The following is a 26,744-nucleotide window of genomic DNA, read 5'->3' on the forward strand; positions in this document are numbered from 1 at the left end:
TCCAACAGACCTTGGCTCAGTTCAGGTTTTACATCTCACATCTATTAATCATTGACTTTCGTCATATAGACCCCGAGCCAAGCCAACCACATTTGCCTAAAAATAACGTGCAGGGAGGATGTCTGACAAGTTGCATCCACCAATCACACAGTTAGTGATTAGTGGATGGGTTAACGCCTGGGATTATAAGTGCTGTCCAGAGGTGAGATCAGACTCACTGCCAACATGAAGGCTCTTCTGTTTTTCGGACTGGTGGCTATCGCCCTGGCTGATGTCACCCGCTTTGAGGGGTAAATCTCTCCTTTTTTTTAAAGCCATTATTGTGAAATACATGTTTCATTGAGATTTTAATTATACAAGATCGGATGGACGGATGGAAGCAGTGACCATTGGCACTTTATACGCGGCTTGATATTTATTATAGAGCTGTTTAATCGAAATCAACCATCTCTCTGAATCCCATGGTTGGGACATTCATGGTTTTATTTCTGTTACTGCAGATTGCATTGTCAATTGTAATTGACAATGAAAGTGATTCCTATCTCCTGACTACTGCAGCATTTCAATAGTTGATTGTCACAACAGTTGTGAAGTTAAGAGACAGAATTCACGATTTTATTTGGAACCACAATCTCAACCTATCATCTAAATTGCAAAATACATAGTAGAGCAGTATAGTTTAAATGTTCAAATGATGTGGGTCTAAAGTACATATTAATATAATTTCTTTTTATGGTTCACAGGAGAGGTATATTTATGTGCTTTATTAAAGATTCCATTAATATTTTTTCTTTCACCAGAGAGAAAGTCTTCCGTCTGAAGCCTCTGCTTGATGAACATGTGACCCTTATTAAGGAACTGGCTAGAAGCATTGAGGTACCTGTCTGCCCTCACACTGTGCTGTTCTCACTGACAACGGGTGTTAATTTTTGTAATGGAGGAAGAGACAATGGGGGAGCCATTTTTTTGGTTATCTAGATGATCCGACCTCTGCTTGTTCAGATGTGCAAATTACATTTAATTGCACATGTATTATTTCCTTAAAGCTCACATTTAAATTCACATGCATGTACCGACTGTATGAGGGCCCCTCCACGAATAAACGCGACCAGCACGAACTGTTGTCTTTGGCGCCATCTGCAGGTCGATTTCTGGAGCCCTGAGAATGCTGAGCTTGTGAGCATTGACACCGATGTGGATATTCGTGTGCCTGCCAAGTACCTTGATATTGTGTACACCATCCTTCAGCAGAGTGACATGCATCATGAGTAAGTTGCAACACTGAATTGAAAATATATGCAGCTGGAAGTTGTACATGACTTCAATTGACGGGTCTGGTTAAACCAAATCTGTTTGGAGGATGCCAAAATTTTGATGTAGATTTGGTTGTGGGGAAAATTAGTACTTTTAGAGTGTTTTTTTCCCTGTGATAAAATGACAAAAAATGAAAAAAAAATCTCATTAAAAGGGTGCTCATCGAGGATCTGCAAGCAGCAGTTGAGGCTCAGTCTGACAACAAGCCGTCTCCCAGGGCCCACAGCTATACCAAGTACAATAGCTGGGACAAAGTAAGGTGAACTGATGCCAGAAACATAACTTTAATTGGACCATTGATAATTCCTCTAACTTGATTTTCCTCTGAATCAAGGTCCAGGCATGGATCTCCTCCATTTCCTCCTCTAATTCAGGTCTGATCGGCAAGCAGGTCATCGGTAACACCTATGAGGGACGCCCCATGACCGTGCTTAAGGTATCCAACCAGTGCAGTTTATCTTAACATTAGCATTGTACTGAACCTTGAATTTTTAAATGTCTACTTCATAAAATTTTGATTTTATCTAACCAATAATAATAATTCTTCTAAAACCACAGCTCGGTAAGAAGTCTAGCTCCAAAAAGCCTGCCATCTTCATGGACTGTGGCATCCATGCTAGGGAGTGGATCTCTCCTGCTTTCTGCCAGTGGTTTGTCAAGGAGGTAAGAAATCACACAAACAAGACGTATCAGAAAGACGTATTAATAGGCTACAGAACCCAGCTCTTTCCCATTTGTCCTTAGGCCCTGTCAACCTACGGCACAGATTCCCAGATGACCAGCCTCCTTGATCAGATGGATGTCTTTGTTCTCCCTGTCTTCAACATTGATGGCTATGACTATACCCATAAGCATGTACGCTGCAATTTGAAGACTTCTTTAGGGAGGCCGTGCCGAACTGTTAATCTTAAAGACATTTTGAACGTATGTCTGACATGTTTATTTTGTCCACTTGGGGATTTTAGAACAGGATGTGGAGGAAAACACGTTCCAGGAAATCTGGATCCAGCTGCATTGGAGCTGATCCCAACAGGAACTGGAACGCTGGCTGGTGCAGTAAGTCTAACATAAATGGGTTATCATTAAGGGACATACTGATGATTTATTATTGAACTATGGTAAAGTTTGAGTCTTGTGATAAATAGATTTGAAGAAAAGTCAACATCTGTGCTGCACATGCCAAGATATTCTAAATGAAATCCCCTTTAGGATCCCAAACCATCTCCTGCAAAATCACGCAACCTCAATCCAAGTCAGTTTGAAGATGTAAAAAAAATGTTGTCATTTATCAATGGTTTTCCACTATGTATTTTTCATTAAAGCCCTTGGAGCTTCCAGTAACCCCTGCAGTGACACCTTCTGTGGCTACAAACCTGAGTCTGAGATCGAAGTCAAGAATGTTGCTGACTTCATCCGCCAAAACAAGTCTATCATTAAAGGCTACATTACCATCCACTCCTACTCCCAGCTGCTGCTCTTCCCCTACTCCTACACCTACGATTTGGCTGCAGACCACAGTGAGCTGGTCAGTCATCATAATGATGCATTATGCATAACTGCAAGCTGAATATGAGAGCAGTAATTGTTCTGATAGTTATGACCTATCATAAAAAAGCTCCACATGCACCACATTAAAGTGGTTAACCAGTGATATCTACTTTGGAAAACAAAGTCAGGAAGTTTACTTTAAAAATAAGCCTTGGGCAAAGTTTAATTTTTTCTTAATCCCTTGACCCCTCTAAAATGCTTTGAGAATGAACTCATGTACCATGAAGAAAGTTACCTAAAGGGTACATCACCTACTTCCAGTTCACATACATCATTTTCACAGCTCTTTTACTGCTCACTGGAGTGTCGGAAGATGGTGAAGTTAACACTTTCACCCCTTCTCAAACTCTTACACTAACCAAGGCAAATCTTTTTGTCTCTGCCTCTCTATTTCTCACTTGAAATTCAAGATCTCTTCTGACACTTTACAGAGAAAAAACAAAACACAAAACTGAAAGGTTCTTTCATAACTCCTGTATCCTTTCAGCAATAGCAGTTCCTCCTATTTGGGTTTCGTTTCCCTTTGGAATCAACAGAATACGTGATGTTTTTCTGCAGCATCACAAATGCATTTGGAGTTAACCAGTACCATTTGGTGCAGAAGGCCAGAAAATATTACCAGAACATTCCTTTAAGCAAGATCGTAGTGATTTACCTAAATTGACATGGAAATAATATTACGTGATGTGGATTTAAACCCCACTACTCAATTGAATACAATAATGTACTGTTCTGTCACACTCATCTTTAGATATGGAGGTAAACAGCCCTACTGACCCCGACCATGTCTGTTCACTTAACAATGCATCTTGATTTGTGTAACTGCACATCTGTCATTTGGCACTGACTAATATCCTACAATTATAATCTAAAACGTAAAAACAATTGAACTTATTGCTTTAGATACACATTTGCGGTCTGTAAAGGCAAAATCTGCTTTCCTTCTTTAAGTTAAAAGTTAAGCTTGTTTTTCATTCTGCAGATGAAGGTCGCTGAGGGAGCTTCTGCTGCTCTGCGTAGTTTGTATGGAACCCGCTACACCAGTGGGCCCGGTGCAGCAACAATCTGTAAGTACATCAACAATCGCATTGGGAAATTATACAGAGATGGGCTGACATCCTATTCTCCACCTCAGTTATTTTGCTTACATTCCATGTTCAAAAAGCACTGTTTTCGAGATATCGCCTCTAGAGACTCCAAAAGGTGATGGTTTATCTTGATTCACAGCTTTTTCAGACAGTCAAATGATTTTGGGGCCCCCAAAACAGCATTTGTGTGAGAAAATAAGAATGTCTCAGGTCATCAGCATATCCCTCTGAATAATCCCTCTCTCCTTATTTGCCCTCAGATCCTGCTGCTGGAGGTTCTGACGACTGGGCCTATGACCTGGGAGTGAAATATTCCTACACCTTTGAGTTGCGTGACACTGGCCGTTACGGCTTCCTGCTGCCTGAGTCTCAGATCAAGCCCACATGCGAGGAGACCATGCTGGCCGTCAAGTACATCGCCGCCTACTTGCAGAAGAACCTCTATTAAGTAGCAGAACTGCCAAGACCCCTGCCAACTATCCTACTCTGTACCAGCCCACATCCCCACCAACCTCTCAGCCATATCCAGCGCGTATCCATGGATACGGACACCACCTGCCATGTCTCCTTGCTGTGCTTGACAGAACGTCAAGATGAGTGCAAACAATAAAATCAATGATCCATCCCCACATACTGAATCAATGTTTTATGTGTATATGATAATATAATGTCTGGTTACTAGTCATTAGTTTGAAATTATATACAACAAATTTAACATATAGGAGGTAAAATATGGCAGACACATTACAGCTCATCTCTATAAGGCCTTAAAATGTATCTGTTGGATTTAATGCAGACAGCCCCCATCCCAAATCCAATTAGCAAATAGATAAAAATATCAAATAATGGAAATGCACCACTAATTATGCATTTAAAACTCAAAGGCTTGATGGAAATAAAATGGTCTTTGAATTTACTGCATCTGCCCCTTAGAACGCTGGTGATCCCACTTGTTTGGCTGGCAGTGTTTCAGCAGTGGGGGATGTGGAGGCGGTTGCATATATCAGTCTTCACAGACACTCCTGTGGCACAGTGCTTGACACCCATGGAGTGCTCACTGGCACATCCCTACGGAGCATCTGCACCATCACAAAAAAATGAAGCAACCAAAGATATCAAGCAAGCATGCTTGAAGTGCTGGATTAAAATGAGCAGTGAAATACATTCTGTCAGATTGTGGAAAAAATACACATCCATATATTTTGAAACACATGGTTTTACAATCTTCCATGTGCATGTGTTGCCAGGTCTTAAACGAGTCAAGTCATTTAAATGCCAATGTCTTTTGAGCGTTAATATTATTCGAGCAAGCATAGAGGTGGTTAACAAAAAGTCAACTGCTGGATCACAAAATGAACTGACCTTCCAAGACTACTGAATTATAATTAATTATTATTGTATTATTACTATTATAATTAATTTGTGAAATTCAATGCAGGCTTGTTTGCTCCTTTTGTCTTATCAGTGTCTTGCGGTGTGGTCTTTCATCCACAAGATGGCAACGTAAGGTCAATCGTATGACTTTTTCTTATACTCAACTCTTTGCACATTGACAGATAATTAGAAAAAATATTTTAGTAAAAGCCCTGTACTTTCAAGATCATTCGGAATATCACAATATACAAGATTTATCATGTGATCAGAGATGTTGATTTATTACTTGGAAACTGGAATGTGATGTCCTGCGTGTAAATACAATGAGCAGGGGATAGTACCTAGTTTTGTGCGCTGCTGCTGTTTGCTCTGTATTGCAGTTTATGTTCCATACGGCGTCCTTAGCATTCATCCCTGAATGAATAGAGGGGAAAAGGGGGGTGGGAACCCGTAGGAATTCCGTGGGAACATAGTGTTCCCGGGCTGCAGCACCAGCGGTGCATGGACACTGACTGAAAGGTCGGAGCGTCACGGAGAGTCCGAGCCGCGGACCGAGTCGTGGATGCGTCTGCAAGCTGGACAATTTGGGATGTTTCAAAGCAATGCAAAAAAAAGGGTTTATTTTAAGATAAATATCTGATTTGAATGTGCACTCCAATACTTTGTAACGTTGAACTGCCTGAACCGCGGGCAGTGGTGGTAGGGGGCTCCCGTCTGGGGCAGGTGGGTGTGTGGGCACCGTCACATGACCGTGTTGCTGGCTGCTGTCCTGGTCGTATAAATCCATCTCTGCCTATTTAGTCTGTCCTTTCTACAACGCAACGCCACGCCGCAGCGTCTCCACAGTCCGGACGACAAAGCGGCACCAGCTTTCACCTCGCAGTCATGACAGGTAGGTTAACGTTCGATTTCTCCAAATACCGCGATACTGCGCATTCACAGAGGAGGTGCGCGCACGTCCCAGTTTGGAACGTAAACACGGGGAGACGCGTATTAAGACGACACTATACTTCGGGAAAGAAGTCGTCTGTCACTATTTTAGAGTTCCAGCTGTCACTCATACCGTTTTGAAACCCGGTTGCCTCCCGTGAGCGGCCAGTTTTTCGCGATGTAACGGACGCGAAGGCAAGTGGGTCAGGAATACGGTGAGCTGCCATGACAGACACCACCGGGAGGCTAACCTGACATTTAACCGCGACCGGTGACTTTACGGGCCGCCATTACATTTGTCAAGAATACTAGTGGACGAATGAGACCAAGTGACAGCAATTTCTGTTCTACAAGTTATAGATACTAATATGTAAATTCAGCATTTCAATTGGACACTCTACAATATTTACTTTGCACTGTGTCATTTGTACTTTTTAGTATTTTACACAATTATGCCGGTACAAGCAGCAGTCAGGGATTCCCAACACTATACCGTACAAAACACCCGCACATATTGAAATGGTCAACTGCCACACCAAAAACCTAAGAAAATGTCCTTTAGCCCAACATACTTTACTTTGTTGTAATGTTTAATTATTGTACCCCAAGGAGATATAACAAAACAAACATAAAAAACATGCAAAAGAGGTTCTTATATCAAAAGTGTAGTTATGTGCTATAAATGAAAGGTAACATCAGAAACAGCTTCTTCACTAAGGCTAGCTTCTAATAAATTTAAAAAGTGAATTAACCTATATTGTAGGTGCTATTTTGGGTGAAGTTTTGTGAGTTTCTACTGTAGTGTATGTCAGGATTATCCACGACATGTATTACTTGTATGGCAATTAGACTGGGCAAAGACTCCTTAGCTGCAGAGAACGGGGACAGAGTGTACAGTGAGTTGGTGTGGGCGGTGGTTGGACTTTATTTATTTATTTTTGTTTTGTGTAAGAAAAGAGACATGAATACTACATCTCTCATGTACCAATAGAGAAAGGGGTGTGTGAGTAAAGGGGCGTGGCACAGACTGAACAAGTTTCCCTGGCAGACTCTTGATTTTTCCAAAATTAAAAGAACCTTCGAGCTGCTAACCATTTTATACACACTGCTGCTATTCTTTATTTCCCCATTGCAAGTAGGCCAGTGACAAGGGGGTACGGAATTTGTAATTCTCATTAGATTTATGTTGGCCCGAAGGCTATATTCACACATCCTTACCAACTGCCCCATCAATTTCGTCACCTCAGTTTTGAAAATCTCACAAAGGCAAGCCATTACTCTAAGATATGATTTGGCAGAAAACAGGTTTTCCTACCTGCTGTTTGAGGAGGTGGTGTACAAGAGGCAATAATGAGATGATCCATCTGAAACTGGGCAACAAAGTAAGAAAACCTAGAGAGGTCAGGGCATATCCCTTTTTGGATATTTTCTCAAGCATTTGAAAAGGCCTTTGTGCAACAATAAGGGACCGTTCACTGTAAAACTTGTCATTTTGAAAATGTTTGCTATATTGCTGACAGCCCACAATTACAGTTTGCATTCTTTGTTAATTTTTTCTAATTTCATGCTGTATAGTTCACGCTATTGCAGATAGTGAAACTAGCTCAGATTTAAATGTATGACATTGTCAAGTATGGATTATTTTGAATGTTTGGTGATTCAAGGTTCCACTATAACAGATCTTGATCTTTTGAGTGTGTTTTTTCTCTACAGACCAGGCTTTTGTGACCTTGGCTACCAATGACAACTATGCAAAGGGAGCCATGGTTTTGGGCAAGTCCCTGCGTAGCCACAATACATCCAAGAAGCTGGTAGCACTCATTGCTCCACAAGTATCAGAGCCTTGCCAGTAAGGAACACACAAAACAAACTTTGTATTTCTGTCAAGTTTTCTTTTCAACTGTAATTGTTGATGATGATTCACTTCATAGTGTTGTGAACTATTAGGTCCGTGCTCAGGACAGTCTTTGATGAAGTCAAAGTGGTGGATGTGCTGGACAGCGGGGACACAGCCCATTTGGCCATGATGAAGCGGCCTGATCTGGGCATCACCTTCACCAAACTCCACTGCTGGACCCTGACGCATTTTTCCAAGTGTGTTTTCATGGATGCAGACACAATGGTGAGCAGACATTGCTGTTTCCCTGCAGGAAAAACTTCAGTATATGGTTTTGCTGTGTTAATACGGTTCATGTGTAAGCAAGTCTGTATGTGTCATAGGTACTTGCAAATATAGATGAGCTGTTTGACAGAGAGGAATTGTCAGCTGCTCCTGATCCTGGCTGGCCTGACTGCTTCAATTCCGGTGTGTTTGTTTTCCGTCCCTCCGTGGAGACTCATGCCAAACTGCTTCAGTACTGTACAGAACATGGTAGCTTTGACGGTAAGCCAAAATAAATATACATCCTCTGTCATGCACACTGATTTTCCCGTTCCTCTATTTTCAAGATGATGAAGATAAGGACAGTTTGGAGATGTTCTGTTTTAATTTTTCAAAGAATTCCTAGATATTTAATTTGTAGCTAAGCTGCAATTTTTGCTGCAAGTCAGCAAAAGTATTACATATATATGCTGTTGTTTTTGTACAACAAGCATTGTGAAGAACTTTGTTACAAGCATATAAGTATCATTTCTTATTTATATACAATATAAGTAATTCTAGATCATGAATTGTCTTGTCATTTGTTGGATTATCAGATTTTTCTTTCAATTGCTAAATTCATAAGAGGTATTAAATAGATCAAGATGAGCAAGCATTTCTTGTTCTCGACCTTACTCACATATTTAGGGTTTGACCTATTCAGAGTTACATTCAGATCTTGGTAACATGGTGCTAACGCAGGTTGTATATCTTTTCCTCTAAGTAAGTCCTTTATTGAGTCTGCTGCCTGTAGACAGGGCCCTCTTGTTGCAGAATGTTTAGGTCCGCGAAGTTATTCACTGGGTCTCACTCGGGGATGGGTTGAAAGTTAAATTTGAGAGGGCATGTTTTTCAGAAAGTACTGGCTGAAGCTCAACAACTCTTCCCTCTGTAACCGAACTGTGGTCATCACTATGGTTTCACATGACACCTCATGAACATCGTAGGGTTAACATAGTTAACATAGTTAAATGGTAACTGGTCAAGATTTAATGTTGTTTTTTTTCCTCATCACATTAGTCTGGAATCATAACACCTACATCAATGATTTTCCATTAAGATCCTTCCAAGCATTCCACAACAATGTAACTCATTTTATCAGCTTGTCTAGGCTGTCATGACAATAGAGTAGGTTGACTCAAGAGACCCTGTTGCCAGCAAGCTCTCCAGCTCATGAATCTCCAGTGTTTTCCAGGCCAGATGACATGTATAATACTTCCAGTGTATTGTAGGTCTATGATCCGCCGCTGGATATGCCTGAACACCTCTAATGGGGGCGTCCAGGAATCCTTACCAGGGTCCTCAACATCAGCAGCTTACAGCTTTAAAAGCAAGGAATCTACTCTAAGCTTCCTTAAATGTTTGCACACCTCATTTTATTCTTTGGCCTTGCCCAACTCTCCTCAAGCAGAAAGGTCATTTCTGCTACTTGCATATGAAACCTAACTTTTTGGCCCCTTCTAAGTTTGTGGCCATACATGAGAGACGATACATAAGTTGACTGATAAATTGTGACCTCGGCTTTCCACCTCAACTCCCTCCTCACCGCAAGCGACTATGCAGCACCCACATCACTGGTGAAGCTTCACTAACCTACCTGTCTCACACACTCATTCTACTCTACCCACTCACAATACCCTTATATATTTTACGCCTGTCACTTGGGGCAGTTACTCTTCTAATGCAAGCCATACATCTAAAGACTTTGAAAAGATTAGTGGGAGACTTTTGTAAAACTCACATCCAATACCAGCTTACATCTAAAGAATAGTTTTTTAGATATTTAAGTCTAAATATAGTCTGAGACTAGGCTGAGACTGACATTTTACAAAGACTGTGGATCTTACATCAAAAGACTCTGAAAAGATTTGGAATAGACTTGTGCGAACCTACAAATAAATTCTTTCAACATTTATTTTTACATAATGCAATGTTTGCACCATGTATTTGCAGGACCTCTGCTATTTCAACCAATTTCTTATACTTCTCCGCTCGGTTGTGATACATTTGAATTTACATTGTACAAGCTGGGTTGTTCTGCCCACTGCTCCACCATCCACTTCACTTTCTGGATCCTCACTGATCGGGACAGCCTTTGCCATTACGGTTCATCCATACTGCAAAGAAATATGGTCTCTGCTGCTAATACCACTCTGGTGATTGTCTGTCTACCAGTTTTCCTTTTCCCAGTTTTGTTGGCGCTCATATATTGGTTGTGGATTGTGTTACATCACCGTAAAGACTGAAAGACTTTCAGTAATATCAAACACAAATGATAATGTTGTAAGCTCCAAGACTAGGGAAAGGCTGATCTACCACTGCTGTAAGACTGGAAGATTACCATTTTACACTTAACAACAGAGATGATGCGAGTACGCTGCAACTCCAGTCAGACACAAATATTTTCTCCCCACTTTCTGTTGAAAGTCTGTGACTGAAAATTGTGAGGTGTTAAGCCCAGTAAAAGTCAAGAGTGAGTGTTCAACTATTTTCTGGCAGAATATCATGGACTGTCTTGGAAATAAGGACATCCCGATTGCCACGTACTGGGGTTCAAACTATCCCTGGGCTTACAACAGGTCATTGTATAATGAGGTCAACAGAGCCATAGCATCAGGAAAAAGCAGAGAAGTTCACCAAAGGTTCCAATGTTGGACTCTATCCTTTCCTAACTCTACATTGAGAGGTTGTCCCAGAAGACAACTGAAAGAATCGTACTAGAAGTACAGATGCAGCTCTCACAGTAGTTGTACAGAGACCTGGTGGCTCTTAAATACATCTCTAGTATCATATTCATTTTCTCCCTGCATATCCTCTAATGCCATCACATCAAAAATGTTAATGTTAGGTTTGATATCAATGCATCGTTTGAGCCACTCTTTGGCCAACTTCTGATTAAATTAGTATTAAACATCAAAATCACAACACAGGACTTGATAACTGAGTAAACTGACCGAAGTTCATATTCTACTTACAAGTCAATGTTCTCCTCTTTTGCCCCAATAACATAGTGAGATCCTATGAAAGAAATTCCATTAGACAGGGATCTTTGGAACAACCAATTAATTTGTTTAATTACTTGTATGTGCCAATACTTTTACGTGCCGACTTAGTCTGGCTGTTCCAAAATGCAGTTTATCTGCTATCATAATCAAAACCACAAACAAAATAGTATTGTTGTAAACCTCAAGAGGAGCTGTAGCTGCTGGTCATGCATGTGTCCCCTGAGTCTGTATGCCTGATGGCATTCTAATGGGTAAAGCTGATATTATTTATAGCAATGGAGGCTCTTTTCTTGTGCACTGGGGCATGAGTTGAAGCTCCTTTGACCTTTTAGCATTTCTCTTCTGCTTGACTATGAAGGGCACTTGATGCACATGTGCAACTTTCTGTCACTGTGTCAATCATTTTTTCCCATGGAAGACACAGGAAAAAAAGTATAGGGAGGACAAGTATAACATAGTTTATGATACTGAGCCTAGAATGCTGAGGGTTTTATTGGCGTCTGCTGCCAAGACAAACTGGCAGAGTGTGATGCACATTCTTACTGAGCTCGGCTCATCCTCTCAAAATGAGGATACCCAGCGCCATACTAAGTTCCGAAATCCCCCGCGGGGGGTCTCGGCTGGTACTGACAACAGATATTTGTGTTATTCTAAACTTCAGTGGTCACAGACTGTACAGTTCTTTCTGTGTGTGAAATGCATTGATCATGTCTCGCTCCAGTAGTCCACTTAGATATGTAATGGACATAAGTTAAGGAATTAGCAGAGATAGTGAATGCTTGTGTAAGTTTTAGTTATTCATTTTTCTTGGTTGCAGAACTTAATGTTCTGGTAGTTTGGAATAAGATTGTATAGATGTCGAGGAGATGGCAAGTCTTAGCTTACTTGAAGCCAAATGTAACATTATATAGTATATGTCCCTACATCCCAAACGTATCTGCTAAATTCTGTTTTTATGTAAGCCACTGCCAAGAGCTGTACTAATTCTAAATTAGGCCCACCAGAGCGAGAACAAGTAACTGTCCAGCCTTTTAGTCTGGGCTCCATGGCCGGAGGCAGCTCCTGTGCCACCATAGAAAGTAGTGTTAACAAAAAAGAAACTATCAATTCATGTGCCCAGCTTAGGCAAAGAGAAAGACATTACTTTTTTGAATATTTAAAATTTAAAGTTTTCTGGTGCCAGTAATTAGTAGAAGTAATATAAATTGGTAAATAACAAATAAAGGAATCATGCAATATTTGGATACATTTAAATGTCTTTATTTAAAGAGTTTTAATAAGAAGAGGTATTCTACAACGATAAATTAAAATGAAGCGTTCAAGGACCCACATCATCATCAAATAATGAAAACTTACAAGCCCCATCTGTTTGTTAAAAACTATTGGAGCAGGCTGTTTCAAACATCATTATTATTTGGACAGTAATTCACTCTAGAAACATTTTGAGCTCTCAAGTTAAATTACCTCACCCTTGGAATTCAAATGTAACACAAAAACTTTGTATTAGCAGATGTGTGAATTGCCAATGTTTCTTGCCCCTTTTTCATTATAGAAAAGCCTTAGTGCTTATAGTCTTTAAATATTTCAGTTCAGCAATTAAAACAATCAAATGAAGAGCAAAAACTACTCAAACATATCAGTAGGATATTTTGAAGACAGTTTACTTTCATGATAGTCCTTCTATTAAGGACTCCTATGTCTGTGATTCATCTTTGATGGTCGCATATCCATCAGTTAATGTGTGTATGTGTGAGGGAAAGAAAGCTATTGGTGATAGTTATCACAGTTCAACAATGTCCTCAACTTCACATTGTATTTAAAAGCCTTTTTGCAGGCTTATGTAATTTTGCGGTGCACCACAGTGCTGTTGCATTAGTGCCGTTTATTGCCACATACATGTTGGGACAGGAAGCTCTGATAAACCACTGTGCTCTACACACCAAGCAGCAAATATCAGACCAAACGGAACATGAACAACGTTTCCCTCATGATTTGGGGCAGAAGGGACATGAAAATTGGACTTGCATTCATCAGTTGGGTCATAAACTCTGCTTTGCCGTCTATAGGGATCCTCCCACTCATAAATGTGCAATTGTTTGCAGTTTATTGGCCTTATCAATTTTATAGGGTGAAATTGCTGTGTTTGCAACTCATTTTGCTCTACCTGATGAGCCAAACATCTCAGCTTAAATTCGTTATGTATTTAGTGAGCAGTTCAGCTTCAAGATGAAGTTTCTTTGGATAAATTGACAGCAGGGGGTTAGGTGAGGAGTCACACAAATAGCAAATTATGACATCTTTTATATTTTCCATGGTAGGCAGAAAATTCAAGTGTGCCAAGTTGAAGAGTAGGTTTGAGCCAGATTGACATGACCACTGGGTTTGAGGACAACCCATTTGTAGCTCTGAATTTAATTATTTGGGTGGCATCTTCTGACAGACCTTTAAGCAGTGATCAATGTAACCCCCTATGTCAGCTTAAAGTAACTATAAGTAAGTGGATTGATTGATAGATTTAATTCATTTTGTGATTTGATTTCAATTTTGAGCGCCTATGCAGTTTATGACCACTTGTTTTCCCACAGCATTTATACATTTGTGGCAATTTCAGCAAATTGATATTTTCCCTTTCTAGTGGACTTGAGAACTGAGTACTTGCTTTCAGGGATTTTAAAATGCCTCTGGAATGGATTTTAAGTCAAGTCAGAACTTCAAAATTTGGCTTCAATGACAAATACAAAATGAATATGTCAATGCACATTTGGATAATCCAAATAGCATTTTCATATCCTTTCAGAGTTTCGAGGTTGCAGCTTTTCAAAAGGCTTAGGGTGCTGCTGAGTAAACTGTAAGCAGCTGTTATAAAACTAGGGCAGGGGTGTAAACAAGCTTTACAAGCAGTCCTGAATGGCTGTAGTAAGTAGAGATGTTAACAGTGCAACATCTTAAAGATATATTTTGAATGATAGTCACTACTTCACTTTAAATCATATCCTATTCACAAACATATAAACAACTCTGATACTGTCACTTTATAAAATTGGTTTTACTTTATGATATATGGACTTTTAAGACACGTAATATCACTAGTCAAACCACAATGAAATAAAACATTAACCTGTCAGACAAAGCAAAAAAGTTAGGAAACATATTCAGATGTTTCCCTCTTATTCCAACACACATTTCGTTACATGAAGAAATACATTGGCGTTACTGAGATGGTGTTCGGATTCCAAATACCTCAATCACTTCCGGCTAATTTTGGGGCGGAAGACAACTTAATTAGCTTAGTTAGCTTAATTCATACTCAACACACCGAGAAAGGCTCGGTTTTTGAAAACCTATTCAACTCATTACTCAGCTACATGACCATTTTTAAAAAAATGAAGCAGTATGCAAACTCCATACTTACCGGTTCAAACTTTTACGTGCTGGTGGAGCAACAAGTGACAGACTGTTTGGTTAGTTTGCGACCATTACGGGCGCCATCTTTATTCCACCGTAATCCGACCACTGCGCGCTTGACCTCTCCCCTTAGGAGCTGGCGTAACAGCGACACCCAGTGTTTAGAAATATAACACCTATTCCTGCCAACTGCGCTACTACAGAGGGAATGGAGTGTGAAATGTTACGAAAAATTAAAGTTATTAAAGTGATGGAATATAGTTTTTATTTTACTTAATTTCCCAATCCCTCCAAACTTATTTGACAGAACTGAACTATGATTGCAGTTCTGAATTGGATAAGCTTCAAGTCCAAAGCTCTCCTATATATAGCCTTGAGCTTTGCTGTAACATAGATTTTTGATATACCATCAGCAAAGGGTAGGGTGTCAACACAGTTGCACATGTGACAGTCAGCATAGATCAGTATAGGTGCATAGTATGGGCAGGAGGTCATAGTATGGTTTAAAGTAACCTAGAGTAATAACGAGTAGTGTCACAGAGATTTAGAAATTTTGAAAACAATGTCCATTTGTAAGGAAATCTGGGGACCAACCTATTTCCATAGCTAGTCAGTGGACTGACTTCAAACTGTCTGTCTCAGGTCTCTCAGTAAAGCAATCCACCCACGAGACATGACAATGAACTCTTGATGCTTTACAAGCTAAAATGGATCTAAAATCAGGAGAAGTGAAACTGAGAAAATCACTTTCAAATTTATGTTAAGATGATACATTAATGAAGCATTTTACAAGATGAAACATTTTAAATCCTGAAAATCCAATATTTATAGACCCTGTAAAATGTATTTGATGTATTTATATAATAAATGCTTTGCAGTGCTGTTAGATGCTAAGACCTGGGTTTTGGACCCAAATTTGCTTTCAGCAGTAGAAACTCAGAGGTGAGTGGAAAAAAGATTATGTCATTTGTAATGCACAAAAACAAGTTAAGCTGAAATCTGAGCTGGAAATGAAGAAGAGGACTTTGTGCGAAGATGTAAGTCAGGGGTGTCAAACTCATTTCTCATCGCGGGTCACATATGGCCTATGCAGATGTCAAGTGGGCCGGACCACTAAAATTATAACATACTCAGCAATAAATTATCAAAATATCATGTCTTTCCTCTGTTTTGGTGTAAAGAAGTACAAGGACATTAGGATAATCTTGGAATTTAATGAACAATCCTTTTACAAAACATTTCATGAAACACCTCATATTTCCTTAGACAAACGTGTAATTTACTTTTATCAATTCACGTGTATGCATTGCAACTGATCCCACTGATCGTAGAAAGGGGCAAAACTCAAACAAGTAATTGGTATTGAAAAATATAGTAATGCACTTTAAGATTAAATGAGACTTATAAAGAAAGGGATTTTTAAACCATTTACAAGGAAAAAAGTATTTACCTGTTCTGTAAATGTGAAACTTCGTACATGAAACACGCCATACTCATGAAAATGTATGGAGTTGCATGAACAGTAGAATTCCACTATACTCTTGTAGCTGACCAACATTAAATTGCAAATTTTCGCTAGAAATTACGTTGCTGGCTTTCACCGCTGCTTTACTGACTTCACGGTTATGAGGGAAAGTGGACTGCTGTTTCCTCAGACCCCCCAGCAATTCGTTGATCTTATCTCTTTTCAGTGGTCCTTGGAAGTTGTCATATTTTTCACTGTGATGAGTCTCGTAGTAGCGCCGACTATTATAGTCCTTAAATACCGAAACTTGCTGCAAACACACCAAGCACAAAGGCTTCCCATGCGACTCCGTACATAAATAGGATGTAGTCCATTTTTCTTTGAAATTTCTACTCTATCTACTTTTCTCTGTTTTGAAAACGACATTTTGGCTAATGAGAGAGTAGCAGGGAGGTAGAGAACAGGGTAGAAACAACGTCTGCTCTGACCAAATATTCCGCACCCTTGCGTAAAATTCTTGAGTTGCATTTTATTAAAAAAATCAAATCCTTGTCTTTGATGCATTTGTTCCCTTTCAAATTATCCTGCGGGCCTGATCGAACCTCCTTGCGGGCTGGTCCTGACCCACGAGCCATATGTTTGACACCCCTGATCTTAGTAAAGATAGTTGTGTCATTTTATTATAAGCTTTTGTTTAAGTACTTGATGGCTATCTGATGACATTTGGATTCACACAATCAACCACATGTGATTTATTTTTCCAAAATTGCAGATTTTGTATTATTTATAATCATTTTGTTTACAAATTTTTATAATAGGCTAAATGTTTTCCACAGATCCCTAATAATTATATTGATTTATTATTATTTTTTATTTCCTTCTCTAAGGTGGAGACCAAGGAATCTTGAATGGGTTCTTTGGTAACTGGGCAACAGAGGACATTTCAAAACACCTTCCCTTTGTCTACAATCTCAGCAGCATAGCCATCTACACGTACCTTCCAGCATTCAAGCAGTAAGTTGTGCACAATATGATGATATCACACAGGGAAAATGTCACTAGCGAATCAGGGAATCAAAATTGCTAACACTGCATTGACACACTCACATAGGTGTTTTTTGTACTGTACTCACATGACATACAATATGTGAATTTAGAATTGTACCTCCCGACATACATCAAAACCAATATATGATGTAATGATGGTCGTGATACTGCTGTATATCTGTAACAACGAACTCAACTAGCATCCTTCAGCATCCTAACTATGTGAATTAAACACCAGAAAGATTTGAACCGACAATATATTTTAATTGGGAGTAAAAATCTGACTGACAGTTGGACATGAAACCAAACTCAAATGTCACATTGTTTGAAACAGTAGCATTTGGATGTATTGAGTAGTTGGATAATGGTTTGTGAACATAAGTGAAATGTAACACAAAATGGTGTTTTCAGTTGTTGACACCATTCAAAATACAGAGGCCCATGTTAGGTGCCCTGACATGCATGTCACTACTTCCAACCTGATATCAACATCTAAATTATATTCATAACTGATAAAATCTATTGTAAACTACATTGCACAAAATCATCAAATATTTTACATGTAAAAAAACAATACAAGTTTTCATTTCTGCCTTCTCTAAACCCTGCATATCTGGGAAATGCCACTGTTGGCTAATTTAATAATTTCAGTGATACCTGGCCTGAAAATGGAAGTATAATAATCGAATAACAGTAATATTCAACAAAGGAAGTCATGACTTAGATTATCTGATGTGTTTTTATTGTTAAAAATGCTATCGCAGATAGTTTTTGCAACAGCAAAGAGTCTGTCAGTGTAACATGCAAAGTCAGGATATAAACAGATACTCAACCACGTTAACATGTAGTCACAGTCACATGACATGACATTAGGTTTCGAGTGAGATGAGCAGTCAAGATTCCAGCGGATATGGCGTAGTGTTCCACAGCAGGCCTCAGATCAGGTTGGGTTTCAGCCCTGAGCTCCCAACAGCTGATACCAAGTCCTGAAATAGAAAAGTTTATTTAAATACTTGTTCACAACCGGCTTGTCATCGTGCACACTCTGTCTAACTTCTCCTGTGCCACCTTCTATCCACCCTCACTCTCACTAAACTTCTAGTCATAGAAACAGACCTCATCGACAAGCTCTTGGTGTTTTGTTTCCTGACAACCAAATTAGAATGACGTGAAGGTTTACGTGTAAATTGTTGTCAGTGATAGTAGTAGCTCTGGCATACATGAGAAAACATTTATATGTGAACACAGGACTCCGCCAAAAATAACATGCTGTTGCTTTGGGGCAGGATCTATTTCTAATTCAAACTTGTGTCACTTTGTTTTTGGCAGCTGAAAAACACAAAGAAACTTCATTGAAATATGAAATTTCTACTTTGGGTTTTTGATAATAAAGGCTGAGTAAACACAGGATTTGGAAAGTGTAGAGCTTTTATATATTCTTAATTTTTATAAACACATGCTGTTTGCATCATGGTGACTATGACAAACCATTATTTAGAAAATCGAGTTTCATGTTCAAATGTGACAAAGTGTTGATGGTCGAATTGTTGAGGTTTCTGAGTTCGAACCTATTCATATTGTTTCAGGTATGGTGGAAATGCCAAGGTGGTGCATTTTCTTGGGAAGACCAAGCCATGGAGTTACACATTTGACCCTAAAACCAAAAAGATTGGTGGTTTGCAAGAGCCCACCATACATCCCAGCTTCCTTTTGGACTGGTGGATCTTGTATTCCAGTCACGTCATACCTCTGCTGAGGGAGCACTTTGGAGACCAGCCTTTCCACTCTGGATGTGTTGAGGTGAGTCCCCATAGAAACTATTTGATTTTATTAGCATTTCTAAGTAAACATCATATGTATCCAGCTATTAATAGCTATTACAGTTATTACCAGTCAGATGAGTATTCCTATTGAGCACACAGCAGTTGAGAGGGGAATAGTCAAACCATGTAATCATTCAGGGGTGGCCTTTCACTGATTTTCTTGTGGCAGGTAATCCTAGTTATCTATAATTATTCTTTTTAAATAGAGTTTAAAATTGAATTTAATTTGCAACTGCTCAATGCAGGTTCCTTCAATGATAATGATGATGATTGTGATGAGTGTTAGAATAACTAGAATATCCCGCTTTGAAGTGATGTTTGTTCACTGTGAGTATATTGTAAATGTGTCAAGGTGCAACTCAAGTTTGGAAAAAAGGTAGTATTGTAGTTTTGTCTGTTTTGCCATTTTTATCTGTTGCTGATTTTATCAATTCACAATGTCATCTTTGTTCTCATTCTGAAATGTTCCTTTTTTCTAATTGTCATCTTATTCATCTGATAAAGTTCCATTACAGTGACACAGTAACTATTTACAGTGCACAGGTATGAAGAGAAGGATTTGTTTTTAACGCTGTAGAAAGTGTTTGTCGGCACCCTATATAATGCTATTGCTAATATAAATATGATGCTATTACTCAATATTTATACTGGAGCTTCATGTCTTTGTGGCGATTAATGTAGAAAGCCTGCGTGTGGCAATTTCATTACTTTCAACAATCACTGACCGCAAAACAGATCAATGCAATGTCGTACTTCTTTCCTGATGTTTCACTGTTGTTCATTATTTCATATTTTTGTCAGGAGGAGAGCTTCACTGTCCATGCAGAACCAAGCTCACCCCAGCTATCCTCAGTAGAGCGGAAGGAGAAATGGGAGCAAGGTCAGGCGGACTACATGGGAATGGACTCATTTGACAAGATCAAGCAAAAGCTTGATACCTTTCTGAAGTAAATAAAGAGTGGAGGAGGAAATTTAGGAGCACTTTGTAAAAGCACCATTTCTCCTGTAGAACGGAGTGGATTCCTTCCCCTACCAGCACTACTCCCACCATAGTGTAAAGAAAATGGTGTTAAAATGGGAAATGAAAAGTTAAAAGTGGCATCAAGTGTCAATGCAAGTCTGCCATTATTCATTTCAGCCTTCCACATGTTTTTTAATAATTCGCTATTGATTAGCAGGGTTCACCTTGTTGAGTCATCCATTATTCAGGGAGCTGATTTATGAGGGCAACCTTTTACACTCATGTTCACACCCATTTAGGGTCCTCAGTAAAAACAGCCTGCATGTTTTTTGTTCCTGGGTGGAAGTGGGTGTGACCATAAAAATGGCAACAACATGCAAACTCTCATCTGGGGAGGCTTTGCCAGACGGTCAAATCACACATTCAAACCCACAACCTCCTTGATGTGTTGAGTTAGTTCAATATCACCATGCCAAATACAGCATTACATCAGGCAGAAAGGAAATACAAAAAACAATTCCCTCACCCTTACATTGCATTCATGTCAAGGCTGTTTTTTAAATGGAGATGGAAACCAAGCATTGAACTGGGTCTTTCTTTATATCTCTGCAACTGATATTAGCACTTAAATGTTCCTTTTTTTAACAAAGAAGTCATCTAGCAGTCCGCTGAACATTTGTATTTTCTTTTCTCATGAGTTGACGTCTCTTGGGGTTAAACTGAACAGTCTCTGTTTGTTGTAGCAGTTCATGTGAAGCATGTTTACAGCTCTTCTGAAAAGCTACTTAGAATGGTCACATAATCTAGACAACACTAGTGCCTCTGTGCCTTATGTCTCTTGCTCTCTCCATAGCTGTCACCTGTCTATTCTCAACTAACAACAAAAAGTAATTTTCTCAGTTTGTTAGGGTCTTACTCTGCTGACAGTACTTAACTTTTACTTGACAGTGATGTTGGCTATATGATCAAATCTGTCATCTCATAACATTAAAAATACCTTTTAAAGTATCAAATAGGCTCTGTATTGTTTTTTTTTTCCATAAACTGATGATTATTGGCGTATCCCTGGTCATGTCTGTTTGTAAAATTGCACTGTATCAAGTGAAAAAGAGTCGAGATGGACAAATAGACGATTTTCGTCCACAACAGTTTTTGAAGTTTTCATCATCACCAAATAAGTAAAAAGATAAATGTAATTTTGAGTGAGATCAGTGAAAAGTTTCAGTACAAACATATCAGCTGAACATTATCATCCAACTATACATTAAAACTGACAGATTAAAAGTAACTTTGTCAATCTTGGATCTCAAAAGACTAATGACAATTAATTTATACATTTGTAAAGGGGTTACTAAGTAAAAAAAGTGTTCAGCTTGAAACTCTTATATATCTATCTTTATATATCTTTATATATCTATATATATCTTCATACTTCTTGTACACTAGAACCAAGAGATGATACAACATTTCCAGAGAACTGCAAAATCCTTCAGGAGCTGAGCTGACTCCTGCTTTGACATTTAAAACACATTTCACTCCTTCAGCTGGGATGTAGCTGCTTCTTTCAGCAAAGCAGCCTTTTTTCGTCAGACTGCTTCCCACTCAAGCTTCTACCAAAACAACTGGGGCACTGCGCCTTTCCACTTATTTTTTCCTGCACACTCATGTATTTGTGATCCAGCTGGCTGCTGCCGATTTAAAAAACTACATCACTGGACCTTCATAAAACCTGGCCATCTCCATGTGTGAAGCCTGAAAACACTCCAATCCTTCAGCTAAGCCTCCTCTCTCACCGACCTGTTGTTTAGCTGCAAACTTCTCTGGCTGATATACACCTCATCTCCCCCAGCTACTCTGCATGATCTCCCAGTCTATTCTGCCCTCCATGAAGACTGATGATATAACCCAATCCATTTCACATTCTCCTTTTTCTTTTTTCCATCCATGTTTGCACTTCATATCTAGTTCGGCGGCAGAGACTCATATTCAAGCAGCTGCAAAATGGTTGTTACTCTATCAAGCCTTTTTGAAGCCATACATTTATCTCATCATGTTGTTATTCTGTTACACACAGTATCTCTCAATACCCAGTCAAGAGAAAACACCAATAAATATTTGTGTTTGGGGATTATTAGGCAAAATTCAGGCTCTGCACATCCCCTGCAAAACATGAAACAAAATGTGATTTTAATCCTTTTCCCTGTGCATTGATAATTACATCACACAGAGCCATTCTTTCATTAAACACCTAGCAACAAGGCTGAATAATAAGAATATTAATCGTCAAACTATAATGCCCCCCAAATAATGCATTTATTTAAATGATTTAGTTTGTCTTAAAACTAAGGGATATGAATGTTGTAAAGGGTTTGTTACATGACAAAGACAGTTTGAGTGACATTGCCCAGCCCCACTAGCATATGTATTAACTCTTTCTATCAGCGCACATTGATAATACACACCAAAGAATGCATACCAGCCTAATAGTAGCATATTCAACAATACGATATGATGTAGATGTGTGCCAGGACTATATTAGAACAAAATGTATACGTTTAAATTCGGACACTACAAATTTGATTGGCTTAAATAATAAGTTTACAGGATATACATACAAACATATATTTCGTCCAATTAATAATATCCATCCATCCACCTCCTTCCGCTTATCCTGCACCCAGGGTCGCGGGGGATGCTGGAGCCTATCTCAGCTGTCAAAGGCGAGAGGCGGGGTATACTCTGGACAGGAGGCCAGTCCAGAGTATACCCACATAAATAAACGAAAATCCATTCAGTCGCTCACTCAGTTGGGGCATTTTTTTCCTATTAACCTGCATGTTTTTGGACTGTGAAAGAAAACCTGTGAACCCGCAGGAAACCCACGCAGACACGGGAAGATCAATCAAACTCCACACAGAAAGGTCCCCTTGTCGGAATCGAACAAGCGTCCTCCGTGCTGTGAGGCCGAAAGCGCTACAATTAATTATATGCGTATTCAAAGTCAGAGACAAATTTGGTGTTTTTTTTTTCTTTGTTAGGTTTACGTTATATTAGCCAGAAGTTGAATGCTAAGCTGTAGCTAAATATAGTTAAAAAGGGGTACGGGGCGGGACGTGCTAGCGTTTTTTATAGCTAACAGCACGAAGACAACGTCGGTGTCCCTGAACGCATCATAAGGTTTTTGGGGGCGTGCCGTGACCCCGCAGGGAGTGATGTAGACCCGCTTCGCCTGGAAAGTAAACACACCATTCCGTCAAGATGGCTCCGCTCTCCGCTCTCCGGGTGACCCTGCTGGTGTCGTTCTCCGTCCTCTTGACCATCGCGCTGGGCTTCGGACTTCCTGCCCTCCTGAACGCGGTGACGAAGATGGCGGGATTACCGGAAAGCAGCGTGACCGAGAGCGTGGTCGTGCTGTACTTGGTGGTCGTGCTGTACTTCGCGACGCCCCGGATTCCCAGGGGATCCGTGGAGGTAAACACCGACACCGTATTCGTACGCGCCGCGGATCAACCCACACGCCTCGGTTTATTTCAAATAAAAACGTATCTGCTCTTATAAGTGATGGCACATGAATGTGCGTTTATGTACCAGGTATTGCTGAATATTAATAATAAGTCGATACTATTTGGGATTATGTTGTACGAAACAGTATTCGGGATCCGATTTATTATGATGCTGATTTTTACGAAAGAACGTCAAAAAATGACAGGGTGTCAGTACATATACGCTCTCACACCCAACTACAGCAGCGAAAGTAAGACGTGATGAAAGGGCGTGGTATTTATGGGTTTCGCAATGATGGTAATTACCCAAAGTGACGAAACAATGACTTCATCCTCATTGGTATGAAGCAGAATTCATCTTAAATTTGCTATTAAGAAAGAAATGCCTGCTGACCATGTGACCTGCTCTCTGCAGGTGAAAGGCAAAGCTGTCTTCATCACCGGTTGTGACAGCGGTTTTGGTCATGCCCTTGCGAAACACCTGTACAAAGTTGGATTCACCGTCTTCGCCGGATGCCTGCTCAAGGTAGGAGTACACAGCCTTGCAGTCTTGGGAGTTGCACATAGCATGTAAAACGTTTTAACCTTCCCAAAGGATATGTAGTTACAGTCCAATTAGGGACACGCATGTATACATTGCCTCGTAGGATAAAGGAGGCGAGGGCGCAAAGGAGTTGGAGGAGTTTCACTCGGACCATATGAAGGTGTTACAGCTGGACGTCTGCAGCAGCGAGCAGGTGAATCAGGCCGTGGAGTTCATCAAAAACCACCTTGGGGACTCTGAGAGAGGTATGGGCCACCGTAGCGTCAGCGCGTTCTCCCTAGTGCGCTTGATTGACCCGTGACCTCCTGTTCCGATTCCAGGCCTGTGGGCGGTCGTGAACAACGCCGGTGTGTCCTCATTTGGCGAAGTGGAGTTCACCTCCATGGACACCTACAAGCAAGTGTCAGAGGTCAACCTATGGGGCACCATTAGGGTCACCAAGGCTGTTCTACCACTGATCCGCAGAGCCAAAGGTCAGCAGGAACCAAATATCCCTGTAGCGGATGTACTTTAAATGGACAAACTTAGTGTTCGATTTCTTTTCTAGGTTTCTCGTGAGGGGATTATAAGCGCTCTTACATAATGATTAGCACCCCATGATTTTTCCGAGGAATGGCAACAATGCGAACAGCTCAGGCAAAGAAGGTCCTCAAATAAATAATTGTAACTTACATATTTAAATGAACATCTAAAACTGTTAGGGTTCAACTGTTGAACAATCACTTGGATTAATAACTGGAAATGATGGATCTGCACCGAAACAAAGACTTTTACGGATATTGTTAAGAAGATGTAGTCAAATATGACTTAATGGATCTTGACTGAAACTGCTTGTTGCACTCCAAGGCTCTTGCTTATGACTTTTTCTTTTTTTTGGAATGTATTAATCATTGAATCAGTTGAGAATTTTTGCGTCCCTTTAGAGAATATGTGTGTCTCTGAGCGGGTTCTGTCGTCTGCAGGCCGTGTGGTGAACTTGGCCAGTATGTACGGGAGGATGGGAAATGTAATGCGCTCGTCCTACTGCGTGTCAAAATACGGCGTGGAGGCATTTTCTGACTGCCTCCGCTATGAGATGAAAGCCTGGGGAGTGAAAGTGTCCGTGATCGAGCCAGCGAACTTCATCGTCGCCACCGGCATCCTGACGCGCGACACTGTGGCAACCACGGCCAGCAAGCTGTGGTGTGAGGCCCCGCCAGCTGTGAGGGACGACTACGGGAAGACCCACTTTGAGCAGCACATGGCGCTGATGCGCTCCTACTGCAGCAGCGGACAGAAGGACATGGCTCCTGTCCTGGAAGACATCACAGACGCTGTCATGTCCAAGCGTCCTTATACCAGATACAACCCTGGGGAGCCCCACTGGTGGATCAGGACGCAGGTGATGACCCACCTGCCTGCTGCGATATCTGACATTTTCTATTTTTAAACCCGATGCTGTCCCTGCTCACTGATTTCAGCCTACTTTCCAGCCGCATGGATGGACCCCAGCGAGGGGCTCTGCCATGCGCTCCTCAGCACTTGAAATCATTCACTGATCAAGCCTTAAACACTTAAACTGTTGAGTCAACTATTGCACTGTGTGTCTTTTAATGCTTAACAAGAACCACAAATTTTATCTGTACAGATATATTAATAAGTAGTAACTACTTCCTATTGGATACGGGATTCCTGTGTCCCAGGGGGAAAAAAATGGAACAATATTGCGATCATGAAAAGCCTCCAACTTGTCATGGAAAATCATTTGACTGTTGTCATTGTCCCCGTCACAGATCGCCTCAAAGGGTTAACGTATGCTGACATGAATGTTAAAGTATTTTGATCAATGTAATGAAAATGTTTATTTTTCTAAACAGAAAAAGGCAGTTGGTAGAGGCCGGTTGTGTTTTCTCTTGTTTGTTTTTGAGGCAATCAGATTTCTCGCAATTCATTAGATCATTAAAATTATCGATAGGCTAGGCCTGACAGACTTGACTCTTCAGCACCTCCTCAGGGCCTTGAGTCTGTAAGGGCTAGGCTATCGATAGCCCCAGAGATCAGGGCTCAAATAGTCAGAAAAAGGCCCCCTTGGATATTTCTTTCCATCCACCCAGTAAAAAGTTTTACTTTAATGAGAATCCTCTTGGGCCCCATTGCCATTACCAAAGTAAAGTTGGTGGAGCTCAAGAGAAGCCCCCCCCCCCCCGCTGCTCTGTTGTGGCTGCCGCCAGAACCAAGCAAGGTCAACCACTGTAAGTGGCGAGATTTGGCTGCGCTTGCCCCCAAAAACTTACATAACAGCACACAGAGGCCCACTTTGTCTCACGTCCCTCATGAGATCCTGCGTGCAACTTTACCAGTTCTGCAGCTTGTTGTGATTGTTGTGGGTGCATTCAAAACAAAAGGCCCCCCCACCCCACCATTTGGGTTTAAAGCAATTTTGTATATGGAATAGGGCAGTGATATATTTTTCTGATAATCAACTTCTGATTTTCTTGAAATTATTTGAAATAAAGTGACGAAAATGCAAGTGTTTTTTTTTTTGCATGCAGTGACGGACGAGTCCACATGGTGGAGTCCAAACATCACGAGGCGCCTGGCATCTCCAACTCCGTCAC

At 40.3% G+C, this 26,744-nt stretch overlaps 3 protein-coding genes and 2 long non-coding RNA genes across 6 annotated transcripts in view; 3 read left to right on the forward strand and 2 right to left on the reverse strand.

Annotated features, from left to right (window-relative positions):
• The window catches only part of LOC147231905 (uncharacterized), a 77,218-nt gene extending 62,104 nt beyond the window's left edge, over nucleotides 1–15,114 (reverse strand). The window contains exon 1 of the long non-coding RNA XR_015106522.1: nucleotides 14,812–15,114. This is a non-coding gene — a long non-coding RNA (uncharacterized LOC147231905). The remainder of the gene's footprint in view (nucleotides 1–14,811) is intronic.
• Nucleotides 226–4,574, forward strand: cpb1 (carboxypeptidase B1 (tissue)). The gene is made up of 11 exons (XM_086151116.1): nucleotides 226–290; nucleotides 801–876; nucleotides 1,144–1,268; nucleotides 1,469–1,568; nucleotides 1,649–1,750; nucleotides 1,873–1,977; nucleotides 2,059–2,169; nucleotides 2,280–2,370; nucleotides 2,637–2,839; nucleotides 3,845–3,929; nucleotides 4,211–4,574. The coding sequence occupies exons 1-11, from the start codon at nucleotides 226–228 to the stop codon at nucleotides 4,396–4,398; spliced, it is 1,251 nt and encodes a 416-aa protein (XP_086007242.1). The 3' UTR covers nucleotides 4,399–4,574.
• On the forward strand, nucleotides 6,085–21,113 carry gyg1b (glycogenin 1b). 2 transcript variants are annotated; one of them, XM_086151145.1, is made up of 8 exons: nucleotides 6,085–6,216; nucleotides 7,968–8,103; nucleotides 8,202–8,376; nucleotides 8,475–8,637; nucleotides 17,157–17,283; nucleotides 18,903–19,116; nucleotides 19,644–19,682; nucleotides 19,941–21,113. In XM_086151145.1, the coding sequence occupies exons 1-8, from the start codon at nucleotides 6,210–6,212 to the stop codon at nucleotides 20,088–20,090; spliced, it is 1,011 nt and encodes a 336-aa protein (XP_086007271.1). In that variant the 5' UTR covers nucleotides 6,085–6,209; the 3' UTR covers nucleotides 20,091–21,113. The 2 variants fall into 2 exon arrangements, with proteins under 2 accessions (XP_086007271.1, XP_086007270.1); XM_086151144.1 differs by lacking the exon at nucleotides 19,644–19,682 and having other exon boundaries at nucleotides 6,126–6,216.
• Nucleotides 17,560–23,555, reverse strand: LOC147231909 (uncharacterized). Its single transcript, XR_015106521.1, has 2 exons — nucleotides 23,347–23,555; nucleotides 17,560–18,302 (listed from the first exon to the last, which is right to left on the reverse strand). It is a non-coding gene; the product is annotated as an uncharacterized LOC147231909 (long non-coding RNA).
• On the forward strand, nucleotides 23,182–26,653 carry bdh1 (3-hydroxybutyrate dehydrogenase, type 1). Its single transcript, XM_086151146.1, has 5 exons — nucleotides 23,182–23,571; nucleotides 24,019–24,129; nucleotides 24,251–24,392; nucleotides 24,468–24,620; nucleotides 25,110–26,653. Exons 1-5 carry the CDS (start codon nucleotides 23,359–23,361, stop codon nucleotides 25,574–25,576), a joined length of 1,086 nt encoding a protein of 361 aa, XP_086007272.1. The 5' UTR covers nucleotides 23,182–23,358; the 3' UTR covers nucleotides 25,577–26,653.
• Nucleotides 26,654–26,744: the final 91 nt, after the last annotated feature.

Source organism: Fistularia commersonii, chromosome 8 (genome assembly GCF_037954325.1).
Source record: "Fistularia commersonii isolate RoL2024-O1a breed Wild chromosome 8, RoL_Fcom_v1.0, whole genome shotgun sequence".
NCBI classification, from domain to species: Eukaryota; Metazoa; Chordata; class Actinopteri; order Syngnathiformes; family Fistulariidae; genus Fistularia; species Fistularia commersonii.

Bases quoted from the DNA above. Each gene is read 5' to 3' on its own strand.
- cpb1 (XM_086151116.1), top strand. From the start codon at position 226: ATGAAGGCTCTTCTGTTTTTCGGACTGGTGGCTATCGCCCTGGCTGAT. The intron at 1,751-1,872 runs GTATCCAACCAG...CTAAAACCACAG, and splicing joins GCCCCATGACCGTGCTTAAG to CTCGGTAAGAAGTCTAGCTC. The intron at 1,978-2,058 runs GTAAGAAATCAC...ATTTGTCCTTAG, and splicing joins GCCAGTGGTTTGTCAAGGAG to GCCCTGTCAACCTACGGCAC.
- bdh1 (XM_086151146.1), top strand. From the start codon at position 23,359: ATGGCTCCGCTCTCCGCTCTCCGGGTGACCCTGCTGGTGTCGTTCTCC. The intron at 24,393-24,467 runs GTATGGGCCACC...TTCCGATTCCAG, and splicing joins CCTTGGGGACTCTGAGAGAG to GCCTGTGGGCGGTCGTGAAC. The intron at 24,621-25,109 runs GTCAGCAGGAAC...TGTCGTCTGCAG, and splicing joins ACTGATCCGCAGAGCCAAAG to GCCGTGTGGTGAACTTGGCC.
- gyg1b (XM_086151145.1), top strand. The intron at 8,377-8,474 runs GTGAGCAGACAT...TATGTGTCATAG, and splicing joins TCATGGATGCAGACACAATG to GTACTTGCAAATATAGATGA. The intron at 19,683-19,940 runs GTATGAAGAGAA...TATTTTTGTCAG, and splicing joins TAACTATTTACAGTGCACAG to GAGGAGAGCTTCACTGTCCA.